Genomic DNA, 12,177 nt, shown 5'->3' with positions numbered 1-12,177 from the left:
ATAGTATAGCACAGTGTGTAGTGTAATGTAGTTTAGTGTAGCGTATGATAGCACACTAGTATCATGTAGCACAATAAAACACAGTACAGTACAGTACAGTATAGTATAGTGTAGTGTAGTGTAGTGTAGTGTAGTGTAGTGTAGTGTAGAATAGTATAGTATAGTATTACAGTACAGTATAGTATAGCGTAGTAGTCTATAGTACAGTATAGTATAGTATAGTATAGTATAGTATAGTATAGTATAGTATAGTATTGTATAGTATAGTATAGTATAGTATAGTATAGTTTAGTATAGTTTAGTGCAGTGCAGTGCAGTGCAGTATAGCATAGTATAGTATAGCAATCTAAAGTATAGTATAGTACAGTATAGTATAGTATAGCATAGTAGTCTATAGTACAGTATAGTACAGTATAGTATAGCATAGTATATTATAGCATAGTAGTCTATAGTACAGTATAGTACAGTATAGTATAGCATAGTATAGTATAGTATAGTATAGTATAGTATAGTATAGTATAGTATAGTATAGTACAGGATAGTATAGTACAGTATAGATTAGTATAACATAGTAGTCTATAGTACAGTATAGTATAGTATAGTGTAGTGTAGTATAGTATAGTATAGTATAGTATAGTATAGTATAGTGGTCTATAGTATAATCAAAGTCTGTAGTATAGTATTGGGTACAAGTACAAGAAGGTTGAGAATAGAATAGAATAGAATAGAATAGAATAGAATGCAATACAATACAATGCAATACAATAGAGTACACGTACCGGGGGTCTGTTGATGAGCCAGTAAGCTTGCTCCTGACATTCTAGAACAATGCGATCAGCCTTCCGCCTCTGTTTAGATGCTCTAAAGATAAATCACACAGTAAGTTTGTGTGTGTGTGTGTGTGTGTGTGTGTGTGTGTGTGTGTGTGTGTGTGTGTGTATGCCTGCATGCGTACCTGAGCTGTTCTCTGGCTTGCATCACCACAAAGTCCCAGGTGTGGTTGATTCTCTTGTGTAACTGACTGTAACTTTCCTACAAATGAGAAGAAAGAGGAAGAAGAAAAAAAGGAAAAAATACAGGAGAGAAAGAGAGAAAGAGAGAGAGAGAAGGGTAAAGAGAGGAAAGAGGAATACCATTTAGAATTACACATACCGTAAATATGTGAACACATACTAGAAAAGAAAAGGGGACAAACATTCTTTCTCTACTCTAGGAACCCAAGATTACCCCAGACTCACCACTGCATAATTCATAATACACACACACACACACACACACACACACACACACACACACACACACACACACACACACAAAACGCCAACTCACCTTTTCATATTCCATCAGTTCTCCCTGTTTCCTTATGTTCTTTTTAGCTAAATAGATTGCTGACGACATGGAAAGAGGAAAACAAAGAACAAGGAAAAGAGTGAAAAGAGAGAAGAGGACATGTGTGTCCTTTGCTACAGTAAGTGTTGCATGTTTTGGTTAAATACTCTATTTATTATCTGTTCCAAGAAGCATTGTCCATTGTACATTTGTATGCATCTTGATATACCTACAAATGTAAAATATGCAATATCAATGTAATATAGATCTTTATTTTTCCTTTTTTTGGTAGACAGGGGCCCTTATAAAAATGTTAGCTAAAAGTTGCTGAAAAGCATGACAGTTCCCTTCATCCCCTTCAAATCACCCCATGCCCCCTTAGCCTCATTGATTTACTTTCAGCACTGACTTACCATAGTCCAGCTCTGAGGCAGGCCATCGGGTACTGGTCCAGAAGTAAGGAGTCTGAGAAAGAGAAACAAGTGAAAGTTTACTTTTTGACAGAGGTGCATGGAGGAGAGAGGCAGATGGGTGGGGGATTAGGAAGTGGGCTAAAGGAAAGAGAGAGAGAGAGTCGGTGACAGAGAGGAGGTGGAGGGTTGGTCAAAAGTGGTAAACTGGTTTTGAATGGGATAGAGGGACGGAGGGGTTTTCAAGCAGGTGGAGCGATCACAGGAGGGATGGCAGTCTGACCTGGAAGCGGTAGGGTGTCTCATCAGGTCGTAACAGGAGAGATCTTGGCTCCTTGAGGGGGTAAATATACCCATATTTTACCAGCAGCCCGCCAAGGTGTAGTGCCTCTGAAAACACCACAGAAGAAGTCCCAAACTAGTCACTAGGCTGCCTCACAGTTTCCTCAGTCTCTTATTTCTTTTTATTTGAGGAATAGAGTTTACCCTCCTTTTTAGGCTAACGAGAATCTTAAATTCATAGGCGACATCATAGAAAATAGTATCACAATGACATAAAGTTAGGATCTTTATGAAGGGAAAAAAGCATAAATTAATGTTTTTTTCTGAAAATATAATTGATTTATGTTCATATTGGTTGTTGTTTGCCTTAATGATGATCACCAACATAGTTTACCCACCTTGTAATATATCACTACATCACTGGTGATGATGCATGGGCAACAGAGACAGGCAATGTTGCTTTCATTAGGGATGAAACAAACTGAATGTGGATAACATAATTATAATGGGCTACAAGGAACAGAAAATAAGGATAAAATGCTTTTGGTCATAACTGTCGGCCAAATTGCACGTGCACATTGCCTCCGAGCCTCGCCTGTGTACAGTATCACAGCCTTTAACGTCATCATCCCTCCTTTAATCTAAAATATTCCTTCATCAAACCGTGGCTTGGTTCCAGAGAGGAAGTGCTTCATCAATCTCCAGTCTCTCCTCATTTGTTAAAGAGCCCTACTTTTGTGACAGCTACAAAAAAAAAAAGGCTGTGCAATGCATTTTAATCAGCTCTTACAACTCCATACCCTGCTGCTGACTGCTCTCTGCTCCCCCAGGCTGCACTGAGGGAAAGGGCTACTTTCTCTACTCAACTTTAATTTAGTAGGGACGCTTCCCCAGCCAAAAACGCCCATGGGGACACTAATCAAACCCACATCGTCAGGTGAGTTAATCAAACTCGGATCCTTGGGGGCCAATCCAATCCATGTTTACAGGAAGCACACACCTGCACCCCCCCCTCCCCAACACACACACCACCAATAAGCTAGTGAGAAAACGCTATATCCAGGCAACACAGTAGCAACGCAACAACAACAAGCCAGACACCCCAAACAGAATCAGACAGGATAGTTCCACCAAAATACTCTCTGTCACACACACACACACACACACACACACACACACACACACACACACACACACACAAACATAGGTGTCAACACAATCACTTACCTTCCTCACAGATATTGTATTTCTGGATCAAAAACGCAATGATATCACGGCCTGCAGAGGGAGAGAGAGAGAGAGAGAGAGAGAGAGAGAGAGAGATAGAAGAATCAATAGACCGATACGCTATTCCATATTATCATGTGTCACCAAGACTGTCTGACCATCATTCCTTCTTCCCTCTCTCTCTCTCTCTCCCTCTCTCTCCCCTCTCTTTCTGAAATGACAGGAAGTGGAGAGAGGAGAAAAGAAAAGAGGACAAACTTTCCTCTACGCTGCAAAACCAGACAGTATTATTCAAGATTCACTGCTGCATTATTCATGGCCAGCGGGACAAACACACACAGACACATATTGCACGTGCATGTACACACACACACACACACACACACACACACACACACACAGATGCTGATGCACACTGACATAAAGAGATACACACACACACACACACACATGTGCACACCTGTCATGGCGTGGGGGATGACAGTGATAAGGAGCCTCTGGTTTCTCATCTTCATACCCATGTCAGGGTCCTGCATTGCCACAATCACTTTCTCCATCTGTAGGGAGAGCACACACACACACACACACAAACACATGCACACACACAGAGATGCACACACACAAGCACACGCATAAACAAACAATACAGAAACACACAGTCACCCACACACAGCCATGCAAATGCACAAACACACACACACACACACACACACACACACACACACACACACACACACACACACACTTACACACAAGTCTGAGAATAAGGCTTTGAGAAATACTGAAAAAAAATATGCACATAAATGCATCATCCTGTCATCTTTCATTTATTTGTTTTCATTCTGATAACATAATTTATCCGTTCAAATGGTTTGCAGATTTATAATCCAGGCAGGTCTATATTTGGCCACAGTGATGCGTAATGTGGCACACAGCAAAAACACAGCAAAGAAGACAGAAAACTGAATCGGGCAATCTTACCTTTCGGAAGCATGACATCTGTTCCCGGTGCCAGCCTCCTTTAGCCAGGGTGTTGATGGTCATCTTGTGGGCTGCTTGGTATCACTCAGTAGCGACGGGACGGTGAAGTGCAAGATTGAACTGATCCCGGGAGCGCGCAGCAGAGAGCGCACCAGCGTTTTTTTTTTTTTTTTTTTTTTTTTCCATCAACCCGTCCGGTGCTTGGCTGGCGCGCCCCTGCGTAGATTAAAAGGGATTACAGTACACCAAAGTGATATTTAACATGCTATTTTCTGGACATAGGCGATCAACAATATGTTTAGGCTACGTCTCTGCCTCTCTGACTGTCTCTTTGTTTGCCCCGTACGAAAAGTAAAGTATAGTTCTATAATAAATAAGAATGCTATACAAAACATACAAAAAAATGTGAAATAATTATATTCTATCTTGGCTAATAGTCTACGATATAAAAAAAATTGCATAAAGTGTGATAAAGTTAAACACACTACCACATACACTCTGTAAGACCCTATAGATTATTATAACAACATTATAATGAATATATAATAGCTAAAAAGTCACCTATGTAGGTCACTCTAATGTCACCAGTTAGTACAGACACACTGCAAATGTTTATGGGAGCAATATAGGACAATTGTACAGAGTTTTTGTTATGGGCAGCCTACAAGTTCTTTAGATAATTATAGACTATAGGTAGTATTTTCCAGAGGTCAATACTCTCCGTTCTTGACTTTGAGATGTAAACCAGTGGTTCTCAACATGGGGTCCTTGAGGGGGTTCCAGGGGGTCCCCAGCAAAATGGTGGCTTGTTAAACTTCACCATTGTGTAATTTACAAAAAGTTAATACCATTAAAGAATGTGGAAGAAATGTAGACTATTATGGTCATAGGTTCACTGTTATCTATCTACAATACAGATAGTCATGGTTTCTGGATAAAACCTAGCAGTGGTCCGTGGGCCTAATGTGTAGCCTAGTACATTAGCGGTCCCTGATATGAAAAAGGTTGAGAATTACTGATGTAAACGGTCCACTGTCAAAACGTCAATGGCTGCTGCTTTATCCCACACAGGCTTCCGTAGTTATAGGAAGTGGCTCCGTTGTCGTGTATATAACGTTAGCCGTAGTCTCCCTTTCAGCAACTATTAGGAACCTCAAAGGCTAATTTCGGAGCATAACAGAGGTAAGACTTCAACTATTTCTTATATATTGTCGATAGGGACGTGAGTATAATTAACACAAGTGAGACTTGCTGCCGAAATGCTAGCAGGCAGTTAGCTAGCCTTGCTAACACTAGCTGGTTGGAGGAGACCGACTCACTGTGGAGCTTGCGGTCCATTTGTGACGGGTTTAGTTACAGCTGTGCACCTGCAACTTGTAGCACTGATATATGATAATAACCCTCATTTTGATACAAATAATTACGTTACTTTTAAATGTGTTCATTATACAGTCCTGTCTTTTTATCCTGTGTACGAACCAGTTAACGTAAGAGAACTGTCCATTGGCAGAGGGTCTGCACACAGGTGTCTCGTAATTATAACGGCTATTCTTGATTAAAGATGGCAAGATATGTGAACAGTGATGTTTGGCCTTGTGGAACTGGCATTTAGCTATTCCTTCCTTCCTGCTCTAGTCATAGGATGTTGTGCTGGACAGTGTTGACACAAGAGCACAGTCACACTGACACTTCACACTACAGTAACTCAGTGTTTCACAGATTACTGTTAACCGATCTAAGGCCGAGTCCACAACATGAATATATCAAGAGTTTCATTCCAAAATGAGATATCCACCATTTGAAAACACTGACACCTCCTCTAAGAAAAAGATGGCTGGTATTAAAGCTAAAGTCCATTGTGGGTAAAATTAGGAGTCATCTTAAGACATCTGCTTATAAAAGTTATGTTTTTGAGGATAGATATTGACTGATGAACTTTAGGAAGCAACATTTTTATATAGTATGTTGGAATGAAACCCTTCATATGTTCATGTCGCAGAATTGTAATGTTGAAAACCCAATTTGCTTCAGTCACCACTTTGAAAACAAGTCTTCAACTTTTATGTGTCATCATTGGCCTTTCAACAATACACTTAACCTGTAATGTACAGTATATTAAACCATGTCCAATAAACTGGGTGTGTTGTTGCCAGGCAGCGATGGGTGACATTCGTCAATCGTTGCTGCCGCGCGATGTGCTGAGCGCTGCCAAGGAGCTGCTGTACCACCTGGACATCTACATCTGTAACCTGGTGCAGTCTGGGAGGCAGCCTCCTCAGGTCGACACCAAGACCCTGGAGCTGGTGGAGGAATTCATTCTGCACGCACCCAAGGACAGAAACGCCCCGCCCAGGGTAAGACATGTGCCTCATATGCTTATGCGCACACCTTTGGGACAAAATCAGGGGCAGTGTGTTGTAGACACACACACAAATACAGATATGTGCCTGTGCTTTTCCTCCAGAGGATGAGTGCTCTGCAGGAGCTCCAGCTGCTGGAGATCATGTGCAGCTGTTTCCAGGAGCAGAGCCGCGACACTGTCCGTCAGCTCATGTTCTCCGCCCTCTTCAGTCTCCAAGGCAACCAGGCGGACGAGAGCCGCATGGCACTGCTAGGCAAGCTGGTGTCCATGGCAATCGCTGTGGGTAGGGTGCCTATCATGGAATGCGCTGCTACCTGGTTACAGGTGAGGATCTGAACACACACACACACACACACACACACACACACACATACTCAACTCAAATACATGTGCATTTGAGTGTATGTCTCTGTGTCTACGTGTCTCGAGTGTGTGTGTGTGTGTATCTTACATTTGTTTATGAGCATAATGCTTGTGTGTGTATGTGTATGTGATGTGTTAACTCCCTTGTGCTTCTCTGTATGTTTTGATGTGTGTGTCTCTGTGTGCTGTGTGGACGTATTGCACCCGTGCTTCTATGTGTGTGTGTGTGTCTCCTCCAGAGGACCCACCGTGTGTACTGCGTGCGCCTGGCGCGGGTGCTGGTAGACGACTACTGCAGTCTGGTGCCAGGCTCGGTGCCCACCCTGCAGAACATCCACAGCTCCAGCCCACGCTTCTGCTGCCAGTTCATCACTGCCGTCACCACCCTGTACGACCTCACCTCAGGTACTGTGCCCACGAAGCTCTGGATGTGATTGGGACAACACAAAAGAACAGAATTATAGTAACGGGGAAAGTGTCTTAAAATAGGGATTTCCATTTGGTACTGAGATGGGAGTTGAAACCTGTCAAAGATTGAAAATTCTCCTAGGTTGTTTTTAGGAAAGGGATTGGGTGGGTAGATACAAAGCCTCAGTATTATTAGTCATAAATGTTTTTGTGTGTTGGAAAAAAACAACAGCATTGAAACAAATGTTGAATGTCGCCCCGCAATTTTTTGTCATATTAACTTACGTGTGTGCATGTGTGTGTTTTTACATATGTGTGTGTAGAGGAGCTCACCCCTCCTCTAGAACTCCTCCAGATGATTGTGTCGTGGCTCCAAGACGACCCGCGCCTCGTCCTCATCACCTTCCTGAACTCGCCGCTCTCTGGCAACCAGCCAATCAGCTCGCTCGACCTCACACCGTTGGGGGGTTTGGTGCGCTGGTGTGTCAAAGCGCCGTTGGCCTACAGGAGAGACAAGAAGCAGGCGCTGACCAATGGTAGCACAGAGAGCGAGCCAGAGGCAGGGCCTCTCTTCTCTGCACTACATCTAAGTGTCCTACAGGTGTGTATGTGTGAGAGTAGAATGTTTCCTTTACGTCAGATTAGCTGCGGTGGCCTCCCACAGCTAGAACAGTGTAAAAATAGTGAAAATTCATCATCTGGCCTTATTGCTCAGCCTGCCCAAAAAAGTAATCACCATTGCAATCTCAGCACAGTTATTCATACATATATATATGTGTGTGTATATATATATATATATATATATATATATATATATATATATATATATATATATATATATAATATATATATAATATATATATATATATATATATATATATATATATATATAATATATATATTATATATATATATATATATATATATGTTTATATATTTTTATATATATATATATATATATATATATATATATACTATATATGTATCATGATATAAATATCCAAATATGAGTCATTCTTAAACTGCAACACCTATTGGAACTGATCCTAGAATGGGCCCAGGACTGAACCTGGGTCTCAGAAACAAAATTCTCCCCACCCCCACATATCTATAAAAAACAACAACACCAACAAAAACTTTCCAGGAAACAACAGAATAGATTTGTGGGTTTGAATGGAGACATAGTGTCTCCTTCAACTGAGGTTTTGAATGTTGTCTCTAGTTCCTGCAGCTGTCCCTACCTGCCTTACTTTACTTTTGGATTTTTTTTAATAGTTAACCAGGCGTATGGTGAGGGGATACAGCAGTTTTCCCTGAAATTTTCCACTAAAAATCTATAATTAACAAAGGAGATTACCTATTTTGTGACAGACGGAGGATTGGATGCCAGCCTGTGTCATCCATCCTCAAATAACCCCTCACTGTGTCAGTAACCGTCTCTGTCTGTGTCACTAACCATCTCCTGTCCCCTTCAGGTGTTCATGCTCCTGCCTAATATACTGAATGAGAAGGGGCTCTTCGGCCGGCTGGCGCTGCTCCAGATGGAGCCCCTGGCCGCGCTGACCTCCGACCTCTCCCGCCTGTTGGACCAGGCCGACAAACACACGCACTCGTCGTCCGCTGACACGCACACGCTCTCCCAGCTGGCCCTGGACCGGCTGGCGCAGGCCCTGCAGGTGGCCATGGCCAACGGAGCGCTGCTCTGCTCCAGAGGTAAGGCCGAAAAAATGGACAGAAAAAAAAATGATTTTGTTTTCTGCTCATCATGGTCTGGTTGTGAGTGAGAGCAATGTTACATCCTGTCTTTTCTCCACAGAGGACCTGAGAGCCATCTGTTCCCGCCTCCCCCACAACAAGTAAGAACCAATAACTGTTCATTGTGTGTTAACCTGGTAACTCATTACCAACGCCACCTTATCCAGAACTGTATGCTACAAGGATCTGGCAAACCTAGCATAAAGTTTAGGGTTAGGTGACTACATGTTGAAACCGGACCCTCTGTATTAATTAACGTTGAAAAGTGACATTTGTTAGGTAGATTCAGGAGAGCTTTGAATATTCAAATAACTATACTTTGTGCTGCACGTCTGAAAGGACGAGCTGCCCATTGACCCATGTATATAGAAAACCTTTAACCAATTACTTTGGCTTATCCATTCTCCCGTCCTCCAATCGCATTCCTTCTCTTGTGGCGTGTAACTGTCACAGGACTGATGCCACCACCCCACTCTCATGTCATGCATAACCTTAGTCTTCTTTCGACATTGTGCTGGATACAAGCCAAACTATCCTACAATGTAATTTCATTTAACTCCCCTGTCTTCTGTAGGTAGGGGATCGTGTGAAGGTCAATCTTGTGAAATTGCATTATTTATTTATTTAGCACAAGGTTGCACCATTGTTGGCAGTTCTTAGGGTGGGTGGGAAACAGAAAATTGAAATGACAAAATTGGCATGAGTTTGCTGAGCATTTACAGTAGTATCTCTAATTTAAATTTTAATTTAGAGTTATTGTCCCAAAATTTGTAGACCTCTAAATTTGACCTCTCAGACTTCTCAAACTGTTTTAATGTACAGAATGTATGTAGAACTGATTTTGCTCCAGCTTAACATTACCTCTGTTTCTCTCTCCCTCTTTTGTCCTCTCTCTGCGTATGTGTGCGCTTGCATGTTTTGTGTATTTGTGTCCGTCTGTCAACAGTTTGCTCCAGTTGGTGATGTCGGGCCCAGTGATGTATTACAACAACATCCACACCCCGCCGCTGGCCTTCAGCCCACACGCCTCTCATTCCCCTATTGCCTCACACCCCACGCACCCCACACACCCCACACACACGCCACACCCCACACACACCCCCCTGGCCTCCCACCCCTCCTCTCACCCCCAGTACCCCGCTCAGCCTTTCCTGTCGGGGATGCCGTTCCCTTTCCGACCCAGCCACTAATAGACATGTCCAATTTGCAGGTGTGTGTGTGTGTGTATGTGTATGTGTGTGTGCTTGGTGATGTGTGTGCTTGGTGATGACAGGTGTTTTCTGTGTGTGTGTGCGTGTGTGTGTGTGTGTGTGTGTGTGTGTGTGTGTGTGCATGGATTCATATGAATGCGTGCCCGCCTGCTTGTGTGTAGACGCCTGTGTGTAGACACCTGTATGATGTATTGTATTGTGTATTACTACGACATTAAGCACATTTGCTTCTGATAAAGTCTGATACTGTGAGACTAACATGTTTGTCCAATAAATATTTTTTTTACTCCGTTCTTCATGTTGTTTTTTGTATCAGCCACTTGTGGTCACTGTTGTCCTGTTCCCAGTTGCAAATGCATTGGCTTTCAAATGAGAACAGATCTGCATTTCAGGGCTTTATTTGAATTTGTACAAGGTACGAGACGGCACAGAGAGGGAGAACTGCCACTGGCTTAATTATGCTTCATGCAAATTGTGCTAACTGAATCCTACCAGCTATGCTCTATTTTTACTACATGGAACGACAAGACAGACACCGAGGAAAGCTGTGTATGTGTAGGCATGAATGAAAAGAAAGAATTCTAACATCATTAGTGAAATAGGGCAACTGTAATTATTTGTAAGTGGCTGAAGTGAATTTTCATAATTGACACCAAGCAAGACCTGTGTCAGGATTTGATGTTAGGCCAGTGGAGCCACACGTGGTTCCACTGTTCCAGAATCAGGAGACTTGACCACAAAAAGTAGAAATTTCTGAATGAAGAGTTTTCTCCACTGTCCCAAGTCAAAGTGAAGCATTATCATGTAACCCAAAGACGTCAGAGTCTTTTTGAGCCGTGCCCCATGTATACGCTTGGCCCTGATAGCATATCGCTGCTGCACAGAGAGATGCTCAGCCCTCCCTAGGCCCCCAGCTGCCCTTGTCCAGGATCAGAATTGCATCATCCTAAAGAGTTTCCGCAGAGCGTCAACGGTGGCTGTCTTTTACTTCAATATTTCAGTGCGCTGTACGAGTGTAGGAGAAGTTTGGAATGGAGATGTGGTTCGGGTCGTTGGGTTTTGGGTAGCTGGAGGACATGCATGACTTGCGTGTGTCACATCTGTGTATTGTGATGCACATGTTACCAGTTGCCCTGCTTACCTTGCTTCCTCATGATCCACATTGTTATGCATGCCCATTGAGGAGGAAGTAAATGTACTGAGCGCTTCCATTGTCTACTCCCACGCAGTGTTGCTATTATGTCAAATACAATTAGCAGCCACTCACTTCCTTATCTATTCATTATTAGAAACGTCCCAGAACGGTACCATTGTACTCCAGGTGCGCTGCTATATGCTGCAGTATCTGGGATCACATCTGTCATTGTCACACAGAAAGTGAGTCACACAGAGTGGACTGGTGCTGAAGGCAGATTGTACTGTACATGCAGACTGTGCCGTCTAGCAGGGCTCATGGGTGGGACAGTGATAAGGATATCTTTTCTGGGAAAGTGATGCATTACTGTTAGGCCTGCGGAAGGTGCCAAAACTGATACCGTGCGAGTGAAGAAGGCGGGATGGAAGTGTGTTATGTGTGTCAGAGAGAGGGTGTGTGTGCGTTCCTGTGAATATAAAGTAATAACTAATGGACTCCTGCTCTTCAGGTTAAACTGCTCCTGTGGCTCCTGTGGCTCCAAGTTGGCGAGGTGCACTGGTGTCTAGTTCACATGCAACATTTTCTCAAATGCTGAGGAACTTAATGTCAAATAAAAAACAATCACTTTACTTAAAAAAAAAGCTATATGAGGCATTTAGAATCCACTTTTCCCTGCAACTTAATATGTTTGGACCCAGCAGCCTGTTTTGTTTG

General features: G+C 42.7%; 2 protein-coding genes across 4 annotated transcripts in view; one reads left to right on the top strand and one right to left on the bottom strand.

The window, feature by feature from the left end:
- The window catches only part of rgs11 (regulator of G protein signaling 11), a 9,300-nt gene extending 5,008 nt beyond the window's left edge, over positions 1–4,292 (bottom strand). For 2 of the 3 annotated variants that reach the window (XM_071918593.2, XM_071918595.2), the window contains exons 1-8: positions 4,230–4,292; positions 3,709–3,805; positions 3,249–3,299; positions 2,023–2,129; positions 1,743–1,794; positions 1,330–1,388; positions 956–1,032; positions 780–861 (exon numbers count right to left, since the gene is read on the bottom strand). In XM_071918593.2, the coding sequence (XP_071774694.1) occupies positions 780–861; positions 956–1,032; positions 1,330–1,388; positions 1,743–1,794; positions 2,023–2,129; positions 3,249–3,299; positions 3,709–3,805; positions 4,230–4,292 (588 nt within the window). The remainder of the gene's footprint in view (positions 1–779; positions 862–955; positions 1,033–1,329; positions 1,389–1,742; positions 1,795–2,022; positions 2,130–3,248; positions 3,300–3,708; positions 3,806–4,229) is intronic. The other variant, XM_071918596.2, reaches the window with a different exon arrangement.
- A 1,017-nt stretch (positions 4,293–5,309) lies between these two features.
- ints15 (integrator complex subunit 15) lies at positions 5,310–10,621 on the top strand. The gene is made up of 8 exons (XM_071918644.2): positions 5,310–5,411; positions 6,383–6,583; positions 6,694–6,915; positions 7,194–7,359; positions 7,686–7,963; positions 8,838–9,075; positions 9,179–9,218; positions 10,064–10,621. The coding sequence occupies exons 2-8, from the start codon at positions 6,389–6,391 to the stop codon at positions 10,305–10,307; spliced, it is 1,383 nt and encodes a 460-aa protein (XP_071774745.1). The 5' UTR covers positions 5,310–5,411; positions 6,383–6,388; the 3' UTR covers positions 10,308–10,621.
- The last annotated feature ends 1,556 nt before the right edge of the window (positions 10,622–12,177 follow it).

The sequence above is a fragment of the Centroberyx gerrardi genome, chromosome 13, assembly GCF_048128805.1.
Source record: "Centroberyx gerrardi isolate f3 chromosome 13, fCenGer3.hap1.cur.20231027, whole genome shotgun sequence".
Classification (NCBI taxonomy): Eukaryota; Metazoa; Chordata; class Actinopteri; order Beryciformes; family Berycidae; genus Centroberyx; species Centroberyx gerrardi.
The sequence above is the reverse complement of the archived record's forward strand: the minus strand, read 5'-3'. Positions and strand labels throughout refer to the sequence as shown.